General features: G+C 36.1%; 5 protein-coding genes across 5 annotated transcripts; 1 reads left to right on the top strand and 4 right to left on the bottom strand.

Moving 5' to 3' along the window:
* Positions 1 to 2,961: 2,961 nt before the first annotated feature.
* Positions 2,962 to 4,275, bottom strand: LOC7491963 (E3 ubiquitin-protein ligase SGR9, amyloplastic). The gene has a single exon (XM_002308461.4). It carries the CDS (start codon positions 4,183 to 4,185, stop codon positions 3,355 to 3,357), a length of 831 nt encoding a protein of 276 aa, XP_002308497.1. The 5' UTR covers positions 4,186 to 4,275; the 3' UTR covers positions 2,962 to 3,354.
* A 1,220-nt stretch (positions 4,276 to 5,495) lies between these two features.
* LOC7492269 (pentatricopeptide repeat-containing protein At2g37310) lies at positions 5,496 to 8,215 on the bottom strand. Its single transcript, XM_024603801.2, has one exon. It carries the CDS (start codon positions 8,141 to 8,143, stop codon positions 6,320 to 6,322), a length of 1,824 nt encoding a protein of 607 aa, XP_024459569.1. The 5' UTR covers positions 8,144 to 8,215; the 3' UTR covers positions 5,496 to 6,319.
* A 5,391-nt stretch (positions 8,216 to 13,606) lies between these two features.
* Positions 13,607 to 16,072, bottom strand: LOC7492267 (uncharacterized). The gene is made up of 6 exons (XM_002308459.4): positions 15,796 to 16,072; positions 15,545 to 15,683; positions 15,359 to 15,443; positions 15,205 to 15,258; positions 14,111 to 14,211; positions 13,607 to 14,026 (listed from the first exon to the last, which is right to left on the bottom strand). Exons 1-6 carry the CDS (start codon positions 15,983 to 15,985, stop codon positions 13,819 to 13,821), a joined length of 777 nt encoding a protein of 258 aa, XP_002308495.1. The 5' UTR covers positions 15,986 to 16,072; the 3' UTR covers positions 13,607 to 13,818.
* Positions 16,073 to 19,186: 3,114 nt separating this feature from the next.
* LOC7491961 (protein ALUMINUM SENSITIVE 3) lies at positions 19,187 to 21,442 on the top strand. The gene is made up of 3 exons (XM_002309403.4): positions 19,187 to 19,656; positions 20,511 to 20,756; positions 20,909 to 21,442. The coding sequence occupies exons 1-3, from the start codon at positions 19,378 to 19,380 to the stop codon at positions 21,221 to 21,223; spliced, it is 840 nt and encodes a 279-aa protein (XP_002309439.1). The 5' UTR covers positions 19,187 to 19,377; the 3' UTR covers positions 21,224 to 21,442.
* Positions 21,443 to 21,948: 506 nt separating this feature from the next.
* Positions 21,949 to 22,884, bottom strand: LOC7491960 (pathogenesis-related protein PR-1). The gene has a single exon (XM_002308458.4). It carries the CDS (start codon positions 22,765 to 22,767, stop codon positions 22,078 to 22,080), a length of 690 nt encoding a protein of 229 aa, XP_002308494.3. The 5' UTR covers positions 22,768 to 22,884; the 3' UTR covers positions 21,949 to 22,077.
* Between the last annotated feature and the right edge of the window lie 179 nt (positions 22,885 to 23,063).

The following is a 23,063-nucleotide window of genomic DNA, read 5'->3' as shown; positions in this document are numbered from 1 at the left end:
TGACCCGGTCAAGGAGCCGGGTCTCGGGTTTTAGGGGTCAACCCGGGTCAACTCGGATCAACCCGGATTAACCCGGAAAAATTTTAAAATATATATTTAAAGTTTTAATATTTCATAAAAAAATATTAAAATAAAAAAAAGATTTTCTTAATGGTATTTAACTAGAAAATATATGCTTCTAATTCGGTTATGTTTTATAATAAAACAATTTTCTCATAATAGTAAATTTGAGAAGAATAAAAGAAAAAGAAGTGAACATGGTTTTTTTATATATATTTGAGAGCGAGAGAAAAATACATGGAACGAAATAAAATCAGTCAAAATTTAAAGGTAAGGAGAGTAATAGTTCAAGATTTATATTAAAAAATCTTAAAAATAAATAAAATATACTTATTAATTAATTTTTATAAAATAAAATTTATCTCCAATTGACAAAAACTCTAAGTGCGAAATAAAGTTTTAAAAATATTTTACTATGTTTATTTTTAAAAAAAATTAAGTTAAAAGATCCGTTTTCAACAAAAAAAGAATTGAAAATATTTGATGCTGAGAAGAGAGCGTATAGTATTGTAAAACAAAAAATATATATATTGCTGTCTGCACCCTTCCTCTTCGCTTCGCTGCCTTTTCTCTTTTACGCCTTGGGCTCAAATTCTAACAGTGAAGAGAAATCAACAAGTTTTCAATCTCCAAGTAAATCTTTCCCCTCTCTTCCTCATGCTCTTTCTTTCGATTTTTTGCTGTTTGAGATTTTTTCTTTTTTTTTATTCATGCTAGATCTGCGCTCCAAAGCCCTCTCTTTCTTCTCGAAGACATGAATCTGAAGCTTAAGCCATCGTTCACAACCAAACCACTGTTAATTTTTCAATCTCCACAGATCCAAACAGAGATAAAATCTTAAATCTGCCATGGAGAGTCACCCGGGTCTCGTTCGGGTTTGCCCGGGTCACACGGGTCATGGGTTGACCCACCGGGTCGACCGGGTTTTGCCGGGTCGTTGCACCGGCCGGTCTTTTGACAAACCCGAACCGGTCCAGCCACCGGATCGACCGGGTCCCGGGTCGACCCGCCGGGCCGGTCCGGGTTTAATAACTATGGTTTTACTAAGTTCAATAATATCGGTTACTTTAATAATAAAATTAAAAATGACATTAACAATAAATAAATATAAGAGGAAAAAGAAAGACCTATTGAAAACTCACTGTCCATGTGTATTGAACATTACCCCTTACTAGAAAAAGCTCGTCAAAATCATTTTAATATAACTATGAAAGACTACATGAAAAAATCAAAATAGACTAAACCAAACAAATATAATGAAGTGATCATTTTATACTTAATTAATTAATTTAATTTAATTAAAAAATAGTTTTTTTTTAAAAAAGCTAAATTTAATAAAGAATGATAAATAAAAAGATGTGAAATACCTCGAGTTATTTTTAAAACTAGTGAAAATTTCTTTATAAGAAAAATAAAAAAATAACGGAGTTCAGTCTTTAATTAAATAGATGATGAAGGATGAAACAGAAAATATATGAGGTTACAAAGAGAAAAGAAAAAAAACTCAAGCAAACCCAAATAAATCTTTTAAACCCGTGTTAATTTTTCAAACTTGTAACCCTTGAAATTTTAGAGTCGAGCTCAATTAGAAAGTTCAATTCCCAACAAATTTAATGTTGAAGTATAAGACTGAAAAAAAATTATCAATTTAAAAAAAGTTTCAAAGTAAAAAAAAATAGTAATAAAAGAACAAGAATCAAATTTGATGAAAAAAAAAACTAAACAAAATTAATAAAATAAAATAATAAAATAATAAAATAATTATTATACTATTTCATGATGTAATAATTCTATGTAAATAGTGAAACCATGACCTCTTTAATTTTTTTTTTAAATTGTCTGCAGTCCATACTTGGAAGGTTCAAGACGCTTCCAATGATAAGAACTATTTCATTGGAAGTAGAGTATAGGGAAGAAAAATGGTGGCAAGGCCAATTTTTTAGTCTGTTCCTAAAGAAAAGAGAGATTTTGCACTAATTACTTACCTGACAAGTGAGCATTAGCTTAATTGGATTATTCTTCTTTTAAGAATCTGTTTATTTTTATATTTCAAAAATATTTTTGAAACTAAAATTAATTGTTTTTGATGTTTTTATAAATTGATATTAAAAATAATATTTTAAAAATTAAAAAAATATTATTTTGATAATTTTTTTTAAAAATAATTTTAAAAATAACCACTACTATATTTTCAAAACCATTAGGGAAAATATTTTGAAGGAAAATTACAAGAGAAGAGGTGATTGTGATTTACTAATTAATGTTTTCTTGGGCAACTGATCTGGGCCCTGACCGAAGCTAACGAAGAAGCCCATTTCTATTTTACTTTCCTAATTCTTAACATTTTATCGCGGAAGCTGTGAAAGCATACTGTTATGTCTATAGACATAATCGTTTTGCATAATTGCTGCGCCGAGCACAAGATGGTTGGATCTCTTATGGACGAATTAAGCCCAAATGGGATGATTGGAAGAGGGAATTATCTCTATCAATTTCGTTCTTGTTTTCCGGCCCATGAAAAAATTGAAGTCGCCGCCGTTCAGATTTCTTGGGTTTAATTGGGCTTGCAGAGACTTGCTTTTGAAATCAGATGAAAGCCTCTCTCGTGATACTGTAGTCATGGGCCTACACACTGCACACTAGGGCACAACTATTGCATAAAGCCCAACACACAGCAACGCTAACACCATACAGCCGTTTCCTTTTCCTGCTAGCTGATTCGAAGTCGACATGCAATTCTATGTTTTCATGTTTTAAAAATAATTTTTAAAAAAATTAAAATTTTTTTTTTTTTTTTAATTAATAATTTTTTAGTATTTTTAAATCGTTTTAATGTACTGTATCAATTTTTTTTTTAAAAAATAAAAAATATTATTTTAATATAATTTCAAATAAAAAATATTTTAAAAAATATGGGTTAATTATTTCATGTTTTGATACATACAAAAATACAATACTATAGGCCCACCAAATTAATGTGATTGTGAAAGCTATTGAGAAATTGTGCAAGACCACTGGTCCTAGACGTTCTAATCTACTCTGCTGATTAACCTCAGAAATATCTGTAATCCCATCACATTTATTTAGCTACAAATCAGCAATTCTCCAAACACGACTCTAGCCTTATCCACACGTGTCTTTATCATGAAGAAGTGATCCTCTACGCCCTATTCACCACAACCATTCATTATACCCCAACCTTAATTGCCCACATAGGCCTCGGAAATGCAAATTTATCCTAACTTCAGTAGAGAGGCCAGTAAGTTCTCGTCATCCTGCCATGATCAACACCCATCACGTGCGTTCCCCACTAAGGGCCCCATCACCAATCTTGATTAGAGCACTCCACAGCCGTTCGATCTCACAGAACACATCTTCAGTGGGAAGCTGGAACCTGCAACATGGGCAAGTATTCGTCTTCTTTAGCCATGGCAAAATGCACATCCAATGAAACAAGTGTTCACATGGCAATTCACACACATCTCTACCTCCACTCATCTTTTCCCTACATATTACACACTCACCACCACCTCCTCTCACCTCCACTGCCGGAAGCGCCACCACTGCTGCCGGTGCCGCTGCCACCTCCCTCCCCTCCTTCACTGCACAGCCAGCCATTACACCAACAAACCTCCAACACCTTATGACCATCTCAACGTATGGTAAGAGGACACCACCATAATGCACCCCAACGCTTGATCGCCTTAATACAGTTTTAGAGTAATGCTTCCTCAAACCCTCACGCCATCCAGTGCGTGGTGTTTTAAGTATTTCGGGGCTTTCTTGATGTACATCACAAAGGAAAATGAGAAGCAATGCGGCGTCGAGATCGCGGTGTTTGATGGTGGTGGTAGGGTGTGGTGGAATAAGTGTTGGTGGATGGAAGTGACGTGTGAGGTGGTGGAGGGATGAGAGGAGGTATTTGGCAATGAGTAGGGTTTTGTGAGCGAGGGAGAGGGAGTGAAGATGGTGAAGGGCGAGGGAGAAAAGGGAGGGAGAGCAAAGGAGGGAGGAGAGGCGGCTGTGATGGTGGAGGGTAAGCGAGAGGATGGAGCTGGTGAGATCTGTAAGCTGGGGAGAAGCGAGGGTGGAGAGTGCTGCCGTGATGATAGTTTCTTCTTCCATTATGGGATCGTGTGCCTGGAGAGTGTGGAAAGGTTGAAGAATGTGTGGCTTTTTATGCGAGCTTAACTGACCGACTAGTCGGGCATCATTTGTTGTTTTGCTAATGTCAATTATCTCCCTTGTATTACTAGTTAAAAAAAAAAAAAAAAAAACTCATATCACGCGAGTCATCAGATAAGGAGAGTGATTCACCTCTAATCCAAATCCTTCCAATATCGTCAAGTTTTTGGATGAGTGGAGGATATCTTATTTCCAAAATCTAATTATAGCTTATATTCTATTCAATTATTAATTTGAGAATTAAACAAATTAAAATATAAAATCAAATGTTGACGACTTCGCAAAAATATTAAAAACTAAAATGAGATATGATAACAAAAAAAATACTCCATAGATTTGTTTTACAAAAATATTAGGGTTGAATATTAGATATTAGTTTTTATAGTTGAAACCGTGTTTCATATTTTTTTTAAATAACTTAGATGTTTTTGGATCGTTTTGATGTGCTGGTGTTAAAAATATTTTTTTAAAATAAAAAAATATTATTTTTATATATTTACAAGAAAAAAACACTTTAAAAAACAACAGCTACTATTCTTTCGATCACTCCCTGCAACTACTACACTGATGAATATAACAACTTATGACAGGTGGCAATAATCTTGGACATGACAGTCTTGTAGCAAAGAGGAAGAAAGGGACACCAGCTTGCAAAAGGTGATTTCGGTGGCTGCCGGTGCTGGCTATACATGAAACTCAGGGAAGTTGAGGTGTGGAGAAAAATAGAATGGAGTGCATGGGAGTATTGTAGGTATTTTGTCCACAAGTACATGTCGAGTTCAAACACGTTCCACATTCCATTCTTTTCATTGTCTCTCACCAGAATGCTCTACTCTTAAAAGCAACAAGACAAGTAGAAGGGGAAGAATAATCATTTGGCCCATCCATGGCTTCTTCCTGTTGTCTCCTATAAACTACATTATTGATTAATAAAAGGCTCCATGGAACTTAGCAAGCACGCTACTCTTGCTCTTATCACGGCCTATTGTCACCCTTCACACTTGCATGTAAAATTGTAAAATTATCCAGTAAGTATACAGCTGACAAGATCAAAAGAAGAGCTGCTACTCCGAGATTAGAAGTCAAAGAAAGTAACCCTGGGCGTTTTGGTCATTCTGCAAAAGCAGGGCATTTCTCAACTATGGCAGACATAATGATAAGTTAGTGGCAAATTGGAAACTAAGTACATTAGGAACAGCTAAAGGAAAGGAAGGAGAATAACTAGGACAGTTAATTATACCAGGGGACACTTTAACTACCACTGCAAGTAAAGGCTTGCCACTTGAATAAAAAGAAAGATCTTGAATCCTCTTGCCCCAGTAAAGAGCTAAAGCTAACAGTTATGATGGTCGCTAGTAATGAGAAAAAGCCACCACAACACAATCAAGGTCTAAAGAGTCACTACTCCAAAACCTTTTCCCAAGTGATGCCATAAAATCTCCGAAGTGAAAAATATCCCTTGACACAACGTATCAACTGAACTTCCTAGTTACGGGAATCAATCTCAATTTTCTCCTAGAAATTTATACACTTTGAATATTGGGAATCAAAATAGATTTTGTCAGAAAATAGGCAACGAAAACATAATAAGTTGTAGTTGGGCATTGTTTAAGATCCCTGACCTCTATGATGGCTACGTATTTCCTCATCAAACACTTCTGAAGATGGGACCTGCCGTGGTTTGAAATTTGAGCGTAGTTACTAAATTGTCTGAGACTAATTTCCACAAAAATTACTCCCAATTCTAAATATTCCAACAATAATAAATATGATGCTTCTGGATATTGCAATGCGACTCGTTAGGGATCCCCTTGTGATGTGAGAGCAACCGAGCAAGGGATGTGAATCACAGAGGATTTATTAAAAACATATCTGCATTGACGTGCTCATGCTCATTCCTAATTTACGCCTATTCTGTTCAATTCAGTGAGTTCAGTGTTCAACCATAAACAGCCACCTTCTCGAGATCATCCTCCAAGACATTCCCTTCTTCCTTCATCAATCCAGAAAATCCTCCCAACATTGCATATATCTCCAAAGCGTTTTCATTAGAGGTATCCTTTGCAATAAAGCTTTATAACCCATTACTAGTCTCTATCCAACTACTGCCTGGGATCTTCTTCAAACCACATTGAATCATTCTTTCTCTAACCTCATCAGCCTCTTTCCATTTCCCTGCCTGAGAATATAAATTTGCCATGATGGCATAATTGCCAGTATTTTCAGGTTCAATTTCAAACAAATGATCACAGGCAAACTTCCCAAGTTCAACATCAACACAAAGTGAAGCTCCATGGAGCAATGCACCCCAAACTTTTGCATTTGGTTCAATTGGCATAGTAGAAATAAATTCTGTCGCTTGAGAGAGCCTGCCCGCCCTGCCCAGAACACCAACCATGCAAGCATAATGCTCTCCTAAAGGCTGAATGCCATATTTCTTAGACATGGAATTGAAAATCTCCCAAGCTTTATCCACCATTCCACAATGAGCACATGCAGCTAACACTGCAGTGAATGTTACATGGTCTGGCTGTATTCCATTACTCAACATCTCATCAAAAAAAGTAAGAGCTGAATTAGCATCACCATGGGCAGCATGTGCAGAGATTATTGCAGTCCAAATAATCAAGCTCCTCTCTTTTGATTGATCAAAAACATACTGAGCCCCAAAAAGAAATCCCAGCTTTGCATAAGTATCAATAATTGCAGTCGCAACGTATATATTCCTGTCATAACCATTTTTAACTGCATAACCATGTATCTCTTTCCCTCCTTTCAAATTCGAAAAATACGATAGAGTAGGAAGTACGCTTGAAAGTGTTACAGCATTAGGCCTAAAACCAAGCCCCTGCATTTCTCTTACCAGATCTACAACCCCTTCGTGCCGGTTATTTTGCACCAAACCGGAAATCACTGCATTCCACGTGCTCAATACTCGACTTTTCATTTCCCTAAAAAGCTCCATCCCTTTATCAACAACACCATGAGCCATATAACCTGATATAATCGCGCCGTAAGTCACCTCATCTTTCTCACTCATCTCATCGAACAACTCCCTTGCATAATCCAAACTCCCACACTTCGCATACAGTCCAATCAATGCATTACAGACCAAAACATCCAATTCAACCTTATTATCAACTATATACCTATGAACTTCCATCCCAAAAACAAGATCCTGCGACTGCATGCACGCTTGTAAGACACTAAGCACCGTAACTGCATTAGGCTTAAACCCGGGGAGCGCTCCCATTTCTCTATATAACTCTTTGCATTCCTTAAAAAACCCAGCTTGTGCATACCCAGCAATCATCGAATTCCACGTGACAACATCTCTCTCACGCATTTTATCAAACAATTTCCTCGCAAAACCCACACCTAAACATTTCGAGTAAAAACTAATCAAAGCATTCTCTACGAAAACATCCTCAACAAGCCCACGTCTCAAAACAAAACAATGAATCTCCTTACCCAAACAAACATCGGTAACCATCAACAAGCTCGATAACGACTTCAAAAGGCACGTTATCGAATAATTATTGGGTTGTAAATCCCCAGAAGAAGACAATAACAATGAAGAAAACAAGTTTATTGTCTCTTTATGGTGGTTGTTCATAGTGTAAGCAATTAACAAGGCGTTATAAGAGAAGGTGTTTTTATGGGGAATCTGATCGAACACATGGCGTGCGTGGTGGATGTGTTTGGTTTTCGAGTATAAATTGATGAGTCTCGCACCGAGGTAGTTGTCAAGCGTTGATGAAGAGAGTAGGAGGCGTGCGTGAAGTTGTTTGGCTTGGAGAGGAAGACGGTTGTCTGTAAAATACTTGAACAGACGACCGTATAAGAGATAGTCGTATTGGCCATTGGTGAAGGTGTTTGATATTTTATTGCGCCACATTCATTTGTTTTGGTGGGGGGTGATGGGCTTTTGAATAAATTGTTCGGGGTTTTATACTTGTGCGCTAAACGACGTGTAGTTCAGAAAGCGACGACGTGTTGGGTTGTAGCGTAACTTTGGTAGGATCGAATGCATGGTATTTTTCATATCCTGGGGAGGCAGGCGGTTAGGAGGTGGGGATTATTGGAGCTCCCAAAAGGACTTGGAAGGGGAAAATCAAGCTATGAAATGCTTGAAATCACGACGGTGAAACACTGAGTTCAGCTTGAGTTCACATCAGTAAGTTTTTTTTCATTTTCTCAAATTGTGATCTATAGATGAAGGTAGGGTTTTTGTTTGGGACAAAAATTAGGGGAAATAGGGTTTGATTATCTAAACTATACTGATTTGCATGAGTTAGGATGTGAGATAGATTGAAGTGATTTCCTGGTGTTAATATTTGTAGCACAAGTTTAGAAAGCTTAAGATATGGGCCGTAGTCTATGAAATGGCGTCAAGTCAGATTAATTATCATGCTTTCAATCTAAATCTTCTAATTATTTGGAATTTTCCTTTACAGATTACAAGTAATTCATAAATTCGTTGCCTTTCCGGATCGTTTTGAATTTCCATTAGCTGATTGAGAAAGAGTGCTGTAAATGGATAACACAAGCAAAGAGCTAGAATTGGAGTCTTTACCAACAGGGGTTTTCGAGTTACCGGGAGAGCCTGCGATAGTAATTAATGGCGTGCCAGACATCTCTCCGAGTGATGCTGCTCTTGTTCTCTCAAGTACGTGTGGAATTACAAGTCAAAATGCAGATTTTTTCAGAGATTCGAGTTTCGGTGAATGGTTGGAAGGAAGAGAGGTTCGGAAATTGTTCGGAGAGAGCTATTTTAGCGGTACTGTGTCTCTGTTCGATAAGGAAACTGGCTGGTACAGGGTGGTGTATGAAGATGGTGATTCCGAAGAACTTGACTGGAAAGAGTTGCAAGAGGTCCTTCTGCCTCTTGATATTACAGTTCCACTGAAGTCACTAGCACAGAAGATTATCAAGAAGAACCAGAAGACTGTAATTCACAAATCAGTAAAAAGTGCAACCCGCCCACGAATTACCAAAGCTACAATTTCAGGAACTTTAGAGAAAGAAAACTTGACGGACACATAGAAGCTTTTCGGAGAGTTCTCAGGTGTACATGAATCTGTGACTCCATTTTGAAGGATTTCGTATACCTACTTGCTAGGTCAATTGCAACCAAGAATGCTATACTTCTCGTCAGTAAAGTTTTGTTGTGCTTAGAATTTTTATTTTTTGAACAAAATGCGATACAACAACTGCATTTTTTTGTATCAAATTGTGCCTGACTGGTTTGTTGTTGACTTACACAGTTGCTTTACATCTCCCAGTATTTTGCCTCTGCTCGTTTTCAATGTTTTCTCTTTTTGTAATTTGAGAATGGTGACTGAATACAAACATGTTAATATGTCTTGTAAAAATAACAGCTGACATTTGAATTGCATTATCCTGAAGCCAGTTGAAGTGTTGTTCTACTTCCGGAACTGAGTTATAGATTTTGCAGCTTGAAAGCCTCCTCAGAACAACCGTTTCTAATCCCTATTACATCCAACTGATTTCAGTGAGTATCATCTGTTTCAGAGGGATGTGCCAAGGAGCTATAGCTCAACGTGCCACTGTTCCAATCCCCTGCAAAGTTTGGGTTTCAATCTACTGGTACACCAATAAATAAATTAAAGTAGAATGTGGTTGGCATCTATACAACACGAATCTAGTTTCCGTATGTTAACTTGGCTGGTAGACTCAAACAAGTTAAAAACTCATTTAAGAAATTGCTTGAACAGTAAGCACTGATACAGAGAATTTGATGCAGCGACACTCAAGAAATTGAAACTTGCTGGAACTTAGTTGAGGGAAGAATCGATATACAAATCCTTATAAAACAAAAGTGAACGAGTGAAATGCTACTTTCTATAGTTATTCTTCTGCAAATATGTATATACTAGCTGTGTTACTGTGTCGTTACTGTCAGCCAGTTTCTTCCCCTTAGTTGACGGCTGTGAGAGTAACTCTCGAATTATTCAAGGAGTGAGCAGACTCACTGGCATCAGACAGAATATTTTGGTCCCCAGATTCTTGCTTCACTGATGAACCTCCTGAAAATGATCTTGTCAACTTTTGAAATGTGGGTTTTCTGAATTCTTCAATAGATTCCGTGCTGGTGTATTAGACGGTCCCTTTTCAAGTGGCAAACAATAAGGCTTATCCACCTGTTTTATACGCGCAGACAGGCACCGATGTATATTTTGAAATTAGCAATAAGATTAGTGCAGAAACTCAAGCAAAACATTCTCCCTTTTCACAACTGGTACCTCAATGCCAACATGTTATGGGCTCTGTATGTATGAAGAATAATGTGCTGCAAATATGTATAAAGAATAATGTGCGGCAAACAATCAAGTTCCTGAAGATCTTACCTTGTATTCATACACAAAACATCGTCCAGCTTCCTTGATCTTAAGAATTGAGTGGTAGCGATTGCTTCTCAATCCTTTCATATCCTCAGAAGAAGGAATCCCAATGGAACGGATGTTCTTATGTGCATCAATATGGTTGGTTGCTATTGTTTCCATGTGAGTTGTCAATTCAGATTTAACAAAACCGGCAAAATCTTGCAAGTTTGACAGTTCTGTAGCTTGCAGGTTCCGCTGGCTGTACTCTCCCAAAGGCCATTAATTGCTGTTTGAACCTGAAAAGAAAGAAAGAAAAGTATAATTAATAAAACCAGTCCAAATATAAAACTGTGGATCGTTAGAAGACAAAAGGTTCTGCACAAACTTGGCCTAATTATACCTTTACATAAGATTCAATAGCAGGGTTGTAATTGGAGTACAATGGAATTTAAGGGAAAGGTTAGTAAATGCAGCTCATGATTTGTATATTGGAGGCCATGTAGGAATACAAAGTTCTTACAAGAGAAGAGTCTAAGGTATGTAAACAAGCCAAGTTGAAAATGGTAGCTTACCCTGGACTTCTGCAACCTCTACCAGTTCTAGAAGGAACTTGGAAGAATATTACCATGTATTTTATTGTGGAACTCCCCAAGTTAGAAGGGAAGGACACGATTATGGTGATGGTTGACAGATTTTCTAAATATTGACACTTTATAGCCATGTCACATCCATTTACAGCTAAAGAAGTAGCTCAAGTGTTCATATACCATTTTTATAAGTTCCATAGGTTGCCAACAACTACCGTGACAGATAGGGATAAGGTCTTTACTAGCTTGTTCTGGAGGGAATTGTTCAAAAGGTTAGGAGTTAAGTTGTTCCTAAGTTCTGCATATCATCCTTAATTTGATGGGCAATCTGAAAGGATGAATCAATGTCTGGAGACTTATTTGAGGTATATGACAATGCCTAATCCAAAAAAGTGGCATAAATGGTTGTCCTTAGCTCAATGGTGGTTTAATACAAGTTTTCATTCGGCTATTAAAATGAATCACTTCCAAGCTTTGTATGGATATCCACCTCCTAGCAGGGAATTATCTACACAAGAAGCAAGCATTGTGGTTGCAATGGAAGAGATGATACCAACGAGGGTTAACATGGATCTGTTATTGCAAAAGAAGTTGGAAATGGCTAAACATATAGAATGAAGCATATGGCTGATAAGAAAAGAACTGAAGGAAGTTTGAAGTAGGAGATTTTGTGTAGTTAAAACTTCAGCTATGTCGACAAACAAGCATGGCCTTAAGGAAGCATTTCAAGTTAAATCCCAGATTTTATGGCCCATGCAAAGTTACACAAAGAATTGGCAAGGTAGAAATGCTCATTGTCAAATAGTTCACATGGGGTTTGATTCATATTTGCATATAGCCAACGTTCTTACATCAGTGTACTGCAAGTGTGCGAATCTTGAAGATGCATTGTACATATTTGTCAACACTGGTGGTAAAGATATCGTGTCATGGAATTCTATGATTGCTGGCTATGCTCGACATGGGCTGGCAGTGCAAGGGATTGAGCTTTTTGAAAGGATGAAAAATCAGGGGGTGAAACCTGATGCCATACTTTTCTTGGTGTTTCATCTTCATGTTGGCATGCAGGTTTTGTTGAGCGAGGAAAGAATTACTTCAATTCGATGGTTATATATGGCGTGAAGCTAGAACTAGACCATTATTCATGTATAGTTGGTCTTCTTGGCCATGCTGGATGACTGGACGAAGCACGAGGTTTAATTGAAAGGATGCCTATAGTTCCCAACTCTGTTATATTCGTGGGAGTGTTTGGATTAACATGCAAGCTGCAGAGAACAGGCTGTTGCTGGAACCAGGGTGCGCTGTGCTACCCAAGTGCAGTTGGCGAACTTGTATGCTACTGTGAGGTTCTGGGATCAGGCGGCTAGAGTGAGCAAATTGATGAAGGATAGAATTAAAACGAATCCTGGCTGCAGCTGGATTGAGAACAAGAATGAGGTTTATAGATTTAGAGCAATAGATTGGTCAAACACTAGAGCAAGTGAAATTCTTAATGTTTTGGATCGACTGGTAGATCACATGATGATTTTTTGGACGCGCACCTGAAATGCAAGAGGTCAGCGAAGCTATACACGAGAATGCTGGTCCATAAGCTCCTATCTTCATCAGCAGGATGATCGTGCAAAATGCCCCGTGTACCAAGGTTAATGCCTTGTTCGTGGGAGCTGCAAGGTGCGTGATTTCAAGACAAAAACCTGGGTTCTGGTTGAGCGGCCAGCAAAGGATTTAGTAGTCTTAAGGGATACAATTTTTTGTCCAGAACAATGAAATGTGAACGTCGTTGCTTTCACAGCAAACGAAGGGAGCTGATCGCTCTCGACGTTCATGGAGTCGGTTCCAAGTTTGTCTTTCGTTGCATGCTGATTTCATTTCACCATCTTACTTCCAAGAAAACAGCGCTTATTCCAGGTTTCGATCTCTGTTTTTTGCAATGCTTTGCATTTTCCTAGTTGGATAGGTAATACTTGAGGCATCAGATGTAGTCTAGGACACGCCCTTCAATTCTTCAATTCCAATATAGCATAGCAAATCATATGGTGTCTATTTTGAGCACTTCCAAGGAGAAAAGTATAGCTGAGCCAGCTCTCTGTTCAATTTGGGAAATATAAAGTATCAGTTTTATTTGTTTGCCGCAGATGAAATTTTGGGAGATGATTTTATCAAATGCCTGTAGAAAAGAGACTATGAAGCAGAAAAAGATTTTTTTTTTCATATTTTTTGGAAGAGTTTAATGGCAACTAATATCCCAGAAAGATAGGATTATCCAAGATGAAGCGAATTTTCATGGATGGTATATAGGGTTTGCAAAACAAAAGGATAAAGAAAAGTTTTCTTGCAGGAATGGAGAAAGAACATCCGATTTTGTGCTCTAAAGAGCCACCAGATAGTGTTATTCCATACCAATTCCCATCTAAAAGTCGTGGGAGAAAAAGGAGAAATTGCAGTAGCTGCCAGCTTGTATTCCTTCATGATAATTGAAACGTCAAAAATATTCAATGCTTCCAAAAAAACATGACGTCCTTTATGTTCTTAGTAAATTATGCTGTGTTTCAGGCACGGCGAGCGTACCTATTACCACATATCCATCTCTACTTTCAATCTTGAAGTGAAACAAGGTGGCCAAATAGTGCAAAAATCCTTTAATGGAGAACCCGCACTGAGATTTGATTATTGAGACAGAAGCCTCGATTCTTTTTAATTAAGGCATTCATCGCCTCAGTCCGTGTAGAAAAGAGTACGGTAGCCATTCTAATGGGATCTCTTTTTTCTTCAGAGGTAGTGCCATCTTGTTTTCCTGCAGAAGTGGTGGGATTCTTTCTTCCTGCAGACATAACGGGATCTGGATACCTGCGATAATATTTCAAGAAATGACCTTAAGAAATTATAGCAATTCTATAACAGTTTAACTTGAAAGCAAACTACTATACTAACTTTACAAACGTCCTGATTGAGGATGGAACAAATTTACAGCCAGACAGGAAGCGCTCTATATCTTCGTTAAGTGCATTTGGAGGGAGTCCTTCCAGTAAAACCTGAACCAAAGGCAGATCTAGGTGCATCAGCTTAAAAATGCTATTAAGTCTCATAAAACTTGAGCCATGGAAATAATTGCATTTGTTAAAAAAATAAAATGCAAGACAGCAATATTGAGTTGTCAAAAGATGCTCCTGAAAATGCAACTGCAGCAGAAAAAAAAAATACAGGTACTTGTACCAGGGCAAAAAAACCAGTCAAACACACTTTATTTTAGTCTCAAAATCGACATTTAGGCATCAAGCACTTACAGAATAGTCGACAGGTAAAGGTCTAAGATAAAGACAAACCAAATAGCTACAAGCCTACACCACAGCGGGCCGCTAAAAGGCTCTCAGTAGTTCAGCTCTCTTGGTTTCAAATTCTAAGATTGTAAACAAGACAATTGACCGATAGTATATTGGACATGTTTGCTTTTGCAAATAGCTCATACTAGCTATGGCTTCCTGATGATGTTCCTTAAGCATAATGAGGATAAATGCATTCAATGCCATCAACAAATAGAAACAACCTTCCCCCCCCCCCCTGATGGGCTCTGATAGGAAACTACTTAAAGTACTGCTTCAAAATAGTATATGTTTGCAGGATCTTGACACAATTTATGAAGTTATATCTTTAAAACTGAAAAGAATAATTATCAGATATTGAAAGCCAAATCTCCAATGACATGAAACTTGTCTAAAAATTATTTCCACAGGCACCTAGCAATTGATTAATGCAATGCTGCACGAATCATTTGAACCGATGCTGGCAAAGCATCTCATAAATTCTGTAAAGCTCAGAAACCTTTTAAAAAAATAATCAGAGCCTATAAGAAAATTCAATTAGATGTTGAACACCACACCTTCCTCTCTTTATATAGTTTGCATATTACTACAAAATTAGATAAAATAACATAGAGAATGCAGCTGATAAAATAACATCCATCCGCTAAACATATCACAACAAGCATAGGAAAAGAAAAGAAAAGAAAAGAAAAGAAATCAAATTACAGTTTTTCCATCATAAGAATTTCGAAGTGCGGCATCCCACACAGTAGGCGGAGTCTGCAATGCAACCATAAACAGTCATCAGCACCAGACTTGAAAGTTTTCCTTTTCCAAACACAAAAATCACAACACCATCAATCAAAGAGAAACAAAATACCTTTTCCAAATTGTATATACGGCCCGCCCGCGTGAGTGACCTCTGAGCATTATCATATGCTCTTCTAGAAGGAAATTTTATCGCTCTATGTAATAACAAACATTAATTGATTGATTAATTAATAGATACATAAATAAAACTATCTCGAAATTTAACGTAAAGCGAGGGGTGGAGTGAAAAAATTACGCAGCATAGGGATTATTATTGAAGCGGTGGTGAACGACTATAATATCATCAGGTGTCAAATTAGAGCCTTCAAATAAATTAATAATGTCTGTCTTCAATGTATGCTTCCTTACACCATGAAATCTTGCATACGTCAAACCTAACCCGCAATGAACAACCAATTTAAGTTAACAACAATAAACCCTAGACCCTAACTTTGCAAAAAAAAAAAAACATCATATTCATCAGTTCTCTCTCTTCCTTATTCTTACTGGTAGCTGAATCTTGAAGAAATGGATCGATTGAGGATGGATCATTATTCTCTTGTGGTGGCGGTGGTGGTTGAGTCTCGGTGGAGAAATGCTTTGTGGATTGGCGCAGGAATAAAGAGAGGGCATTGTTCGGCTTGAAAGATTGGAGACTGGAGTTTGATTTGATTGTTTTTCTTAGTAAGAGGCTCATTTTTTGGGGGAGGGATTTTGAAGGATTGGCGTTTGCTTCTGGTTGTTGCCGGCTGTGCTTGCTTCCAGTCTGGGAAGAGTATAGAAGATTAGAAATCAGGGTAATGATCAAGCGGTGTCGTTTTTACTCCGGGATTGTTTTGGGCCGAGGGAATCTGTTGAGTCCAAAATATATTGCCAAATGGGTCACCTTCAAGTCTGAAACTTGGATTTAGCTATGTCTTGGAGATTTTTTTTTTTTGTATGAACTTTTTAAAATACAAATTATATCTTACTAGAATTAAAAAATATATTTTTTTTTATTGTTTTTTATTCGAGTCCCATAAAAATATGAATTAGTCACACCGTACCGCATCTCTATTCTAAACACGCTATTAATTAAATTATTTAATAGATAACTTAAAGTTCCCCTAAAAAAAACTAAGGACAAGTTTGTTTGACACGAAATAGATTTTTTGAAAGTGATTTTTTAGATATATTATTGTGTAAATTAAATGTTAAAAGACTGTTTTATCTCATTCAATCTTATAATAATAAAAGGTCATGAGTAAAAAACCAATTTTACCCTTGAAAACAAGTAATATTATTTCAATTATAGAAGATAAAATTATAATTTTATTATGTGAATGTGTTCGAATTCTCGATCTCTTTTAACTTTTGTTTGTGTGTGTTTGGTATTGCGGTAGCTGTTGTGGTTGTGATTTGAAAAAAAATTGTTTTATAAAAAGTACTTTTAGTTGAGGTTAATTTGAAAAAATAGGTGTTTGGTTAAAACTGTGGTTGGAATTGAGGTTGAACAAAAAGTAGTTTAATGTGTTTGGTTAAGAATACTTTTGGAATTGAGGTTATAAAATAATTTAAAAAATTATATATTAACATTGATGATTTTTAATTTAAATGTTATAGATTTAACTATTGCTATTACATCATAAAATAAATAATACTTTATATAAAATATTTTTTATTGTTCCATTATAATATCTACAATTCCATCACGTATGAAATACATCCGACAAGGACTACAGTTTTTTTGGTTTCTTAAGCACGCAACAACATCAAGTAAAATATAATCATGAACAAAATTGGAATTGCGATCAAATTCTGCAAATGCTACGCCATCAAGCGATCTTTGTTTAATTTATGTAGTTTCATTGAATAATATTAAACACTAGTTTTTTGAATAAAATACAATTAAAAAAATAAAAAATAATTTTTATTTTTTATTTTACTAGATCAAACCTGTTTAAATACATTTTAAATTTTGGACCGGAACCGGTTCGGCGGAAATAGTGTAGCACGCGAATAGTGCTGCACTATTCCTGCTAATTAATTAGCAGGATGTGCGCATGCAGCAGAAAGGCAGGAACGCGATGAGAGAAGCAGATAATTTCTGCTTCAACAAAACAACGTTTTCGACGCAGTTAATGGTAAGGTCCGCGTACAAAAATCACGGTTGATTTTATAACCAAACACTATATTTTCACTGTTACATAACAAACACAGGTGTAAATGCTTAGACAAACGGAAGTGTCAGAGGGTAGTTGATAAAGAACAAATTTATGGGCAAAAATTAGTAGTTACAGTATAATTAAGTGGGTCAAATGAAATTAACCTAAAAATAAACTTTTGTTTTATATAATATCAATATTTATCACGAGAATTTTTTTCTTTTATTTAAAAAATTATAATTTTTTTATTTTAACCTGAAAAATCAAGATACAATTTTTTTAAAAAAAGAAAAAGATTTTATAATAGATACATGACATTGTAAAAATGAATTCTATCTCTGGAATTTTTAATAATTTTTGTTTAATTGGACTAGTTGATTATGAATGTGATTTTTTTTTGTGATTATGGTTAGTATTATTGTGATTTTGTCAAATTTTTATTTTCTATAATGTTATATTTATTTTCAAAATCTTGACAAAGTTTACAATTTTCCAAGAACTAAATTATATTTATTGTAAAATATGATAACTAAAAAACTTTCCACCAAAGACTTTTTTGTATAAAAAAATAAAATATAAGGATAAAAAAATTAAAAAAAATCAGAGAAAAAAATATACAAATTCAATGTCAATTTTTAATGACATCAAAATGACAAAAATATATAATGATAATCAAATATATATATATATATATATATATATATATATATATATATATATATAGAGTACAAAGATGATATCAAAACAAAAAATAGTAGATGGATTTTTTTTATATAAAAAAACAAACTAAGAGATACAGAGAAACATTAACCCTGTAAAGGCTTAACTCTATATATATTACATTACAACAAAAACTAAAACATGCAGCGAATTCATTATTAACTTTGTTATTGTATATTTTATGGATTATAATAATAGTAATTCCTTTCACTCTAAAAATTAAACTTCGACTCAAAGATAATTTTTTATTTAAAAATTCTTAATATGAAAATAACGCTATAAAATCAGTTAATTTTTTTTTAAATCAATGTACGATATTTTTCTATGTAAAAAAATGTTGTTTTATAATAAACAAACAAAAGAAAAATTTACATTTATTCTTTAACTTTATATTGAAATTTATAGCTCAAAAAACATAATATAATCTCCTCTAATTAATCCTAATGGATCTCTTTTGAGTTCCAAGCTAATAGTTATAAACTAATAATCAACTAAGATAATTACAATAGTGAAATAAACCTCTAAACAATGTCTAATGAGTCAGAACAAATCTAAATTAAAAATAATTATTCAATATTAAATAAATAAGATAGGATAATAAAAATAAAGTTTTCAAGCTAAAATTTCTCCATGTAGTCTAAATATTCAATTTTCACATATTCTTGGCAGATTTTATACCTAACTTCAAACATGTCATTCTTTTTTATTTAGATAAATTACTAGACCTATCATGTATGACCGAGAAGCTTGAGATTTCTAGTTTCTATTTCAACTTGAATCGCAATAAAATTTTACCTATAACTCTAGATATATCTTAAATAATACATAAAAATCTAGTCTGATAGATTCATGTAGTAACTTGGATTCTTTAAATAATATTTTGCTGAATTCTATTTGATATAAAAATTTATCACATTTCATGTATATAGTATTTGATTGAAAATTTTATTTTGATTTGATGCATGTACCTCTGCCGTAGTCAGAGTAGCACAAAACGTGCCCAGTTCGGAATAACCCACATATATCCCCAAATAGAAACTCCACGAGATACCTCATTTTTATTAGGGGAAGGTCGTTTCTGCCACCATATGTGCCACCACCAGAGGCAAATGACCTAACTTTTCTCCCACGAATATAGGAATCTCTTTAAAGTTAACAAGCTACGACTAGCTAGTTAGTTAAACAGTTACATTATTTTTGTAGTTTGCATGGTGGGAATTTTGGAATGGATTTCAACTTTGATGAATTTCTGAGTTCTGGTATCGGTGATGATAATTTTGAGTGGCTGATCAAGTTTCTAAAGGGCATGCTAAAGCCACTGGCTGCTACAGCAGTGGTGCTTATGGCGGTGATTCTGTCCTATATGCAAAAGCTTGGTTTGGAGGGAGAGATGGTGTATTCGATTATTAGATCCTTTCTTCAGCTCTCTGTTATTGGGTTTGTTTTGCAGTTCATTTTCAATCAGGATCATGCTGTATGGATCATCCTTGCTTACCTTTTCATGGTTCGTATTAATTTATTTTCTTTGTTATTTCTGTTCTACATCAATTTTTTCACTTGGAAGTTCTGTATATTTTAGTTTGATAAGAAAATTTAAAGGCAATAAAGAAGGAAATATCCAAAGGGTTATATGAATTCCTCGAGCTGCTTCTGTATATCCTTTTTTTTTTTGAGATCATATCAATACAGTATCTATGCGTTGAAAAGTTATTTATTCTTTCTGGCTCCTTTTCTCATTAATGAACTTAGCTTGATTCAACTGATCATGTGCATGTCTCGGGTTTATTTTCCTTTCTTTTTGACTCGGACTTTCCATGATACAGGTATGTAATGTTAGCTCGGTCTTTGCCCCATATGGAAGAACACAGAGAAAGACAGAGAGAGAAAACAAGTTTAGTTTTGTTTGTATTAGAGACAAAAACATGGAATTTCTTAACCGTCGATGTTAGCTTTGGTTTTTCTCTCAACTAACAGTCCTGGCCATACCTAAAATTGTCTGAATTCTGACTTCGCTTCCGGGTTTGACCAAAAAAAGCAACAGGAACAGACTACTTCTTTTTAGTTTTCTGCCTTTCCATTTCTGGTTTTTTATATACTTTTTAATGTTAAATCTCCATTTTACCGTAGATAAATTAACTTGGCTGCTTGCATCTTGAAACTTGCGTGTCAAGAAAATCTTATCCAGAAAATTCCTACGATCCGTCTGAAGTTTTTGTGATTCTCTTTCTAGATTAGAATTGAAGGAATTTGGCAGCTGATTCCTTTTCTGCAAGACTTCAATTAGGCTTGTCTCACTTTTTTTTTTTTAAAAAAACAATTATTTCGAGTTCTTGACATTGTTGTTGAATCCCCTGACAGGTCTCTGTTGCTGGATATACAGCTGGACAACGTGCCAAGCAGGTTCCTAGAGGAAAATTTGTGGCTGGTGCTTCTATCCTGATCGGAACTGCAGTGACATTGGTCCTGCTAGTTGTATTGAACGTTTTTCCCTTCACTCCACGGTACATCATTCCCGTTGCAGGCATGATGGTTGGGAATGCAATGACAGTTACTGGAGTTGCAATGAAAAGACTCCGCGATGATATCAAAGTCCAAATGAACCTGGTATGTTAAAGACAAAAACTTTCTAGGAATCTATCATTCAATGCCAAGTGTAATTAGTCCCTCAATTTCGATTCATTTGCGATGTTGAGAGATTCTCAAATCTGCAATTTGGCAACAATTTCCATATTCGATTTGGGTGGTTTTTGTGGCAGGTAGAGACAGCATTGGCTCTTGGAGCAACGCCGCGTCAAGCCACACTTCAACAAGTGAAAAGGGCTCTAATTATTGCGCTTTCACCTGTACTGGACAATGCCAAAACCGTGGGTCTCATTTCACTTCCTGGAGCAATGACTGGGCTTATCATGGGAGGAGCTTCTCCACTAGAAGCCATTCAATTGCAAATTGTGGTGATGAACATGCTCATTGGTGCATCAACTGTTAGTAGCATTATGTCAACATATCTTTGTTGGCCAGCTTTCTTCACCAAAGCTTATCAACTAGAAACCAAGGTATTCTCTACTGATTGAAGTTTCTGTGGTTTTGCTATGATCAATGCTCTACACGAAAATGTAACACTTGAAATGGCAAGGGATCGCTATCAACATCTGATAGATCCACCATCATTGTAAACTACTCAAATATTGAGCAACTCTGATTTCGAAACGATCAGGCAGCGCACCTCTATGTACTCACCTGAAGTGTTCTCGCATTATTTGTTATGGTATGGATTGCATGATCTGACTAAAGTTTCCCAGCTGTCGATGGATTTTATAATTATGATCACTAAAGTCTTCCTAGTAAAGAAATTCTTTTCGTAATTTTAGTGATCATGAAGAAAAAGTCTTCCTAGTGAGTGGACCTCAGCCCTCAGCCTAAAAAAGAAACATTACCTATAAGATGTACCTGCACGGGGGAAGGTGTTTTCAAGTCGTGGGGAAGGTGGACTTGATGCGCATCTAAATCTACGTAAAACAAAGCGATAAAGGAGCAACTTGTGCAAGTAGGCTAACCAACCCACGTGTCATCAGAGATTTAAACTAGAAAATTTCAGCTGCTCGGTCTCGGATTCACCATAATCCTGGACCATTCGCATTGAGAATCAGAGGTTTTCATTGGTCTTTTTCCAAATCTAAGGTAATTGGCACAAACAGTACTATAGTTCTGGTAAAATCTCATTTTGTATCCAATTCAAGCAAAATTGCCCATCGAAGGACGCAATTTATAACTCTCATTGAATAGAGACCAGCAGAGGTCAGAACAAACAGGCACAGATATCATATATGTTTATTGCATGTTGTGTATATATGGAGAAACACATATAACCAGACAGTTTACCTGTGAAGATTGTTAGAATGCAAATGCATGTTCTCGATTTACATTGTTAGGTCTTATTAGTTGGATGCCCAGTGGTGCTTGAGACAATATAATTAGCTTTATTCCCGGTGATCCCAGATTGACTTCCTAGAATTGTTGAGCTTGCATTATTAGGCGACGGAGGATTCACGATAGATTTGTTAAAACGGCCACCAAATGGACCATGATAGTAAATATTCCCCGGAGGATCATAGGAGCAAACAAACAGGTGACCTTGAATATTGTGACATAAAACATGGGCGCAGCCTACACGCTGAGTCGCATTCCATACAATCTGTGTATAATGCCCGCAGACACTGTTGTTGATGCATTCATTTGTATTTGGATCGTAAAGATTCCTTTCATCACCCCAATACTTGACTACCTTGGATGCATTCCAGTGATCCCGTAGAGCCCAGAACAAGTTTTCTCCATAAGGGCTATTGGGAGAGTGTAGCAATTTCCTGCAGTTATCAAGGCGGGTGTCGGCCCACCAGCGAGCATATCCAGCTAACTTCTGGTCCCACGCCAAGAGTGTTAAATTGTGGATTTCCCTGATCTTGTTGTGAGCAGCAAGGAATTCAGCAGGCGTTGATAATTTAGCAGCCAGCAATGGTTTTTGTCGATTTAATTTCCCCGGCCTGGACAACCTGACAGAGTCAGCATGGTTAGGAAGGGAGAAAAGGAGTATGATTGCAAGAGCTGCAAATCTCCACATTGGTCTTGCTTTCGCCTTAGAATTATAGTTTAGGAATATGGCCGCAAGCAGGCTGACGAGCTAGCTCTCAACAATGCGAGAGCGGCTGCAGGAGAGGGATTGAAAAGATGGTTGTCTAAATTAGCGGCATTTTTCACTACCATCAAGTCTATAATTAGGCCTTGCCTGTGTACCACTCAATTGCTAGAACCATACAGCATTGTTTAGAACTTGGAATGCGTATTTTTTTGTCTATGACAAACTATAATTGGACTGCTCAATTACCAGAACAGTAAATGACTGCTTTTGAATCTAAT

The sequence above is a fragment of the Populus trichocarpa genome, chromosome 6 (assembly GCF_000002775.5).
Source record: "Populus trichocarpa isolate Nisqually-1 chromosome 6, P.trichocarpa_v4.1, whole genome shotgun sequence".
NCBI lineage: Eukaryota > Viridiplantae > Streptophyta > Magnoliopsida > Malpighiales > Salicaceae > Populus > Populus trichocarpa.
Note: the sequence above shows the minus strand (reverse complement) of the source record. Positions and strands in the feature narration are given on the sequence as shown.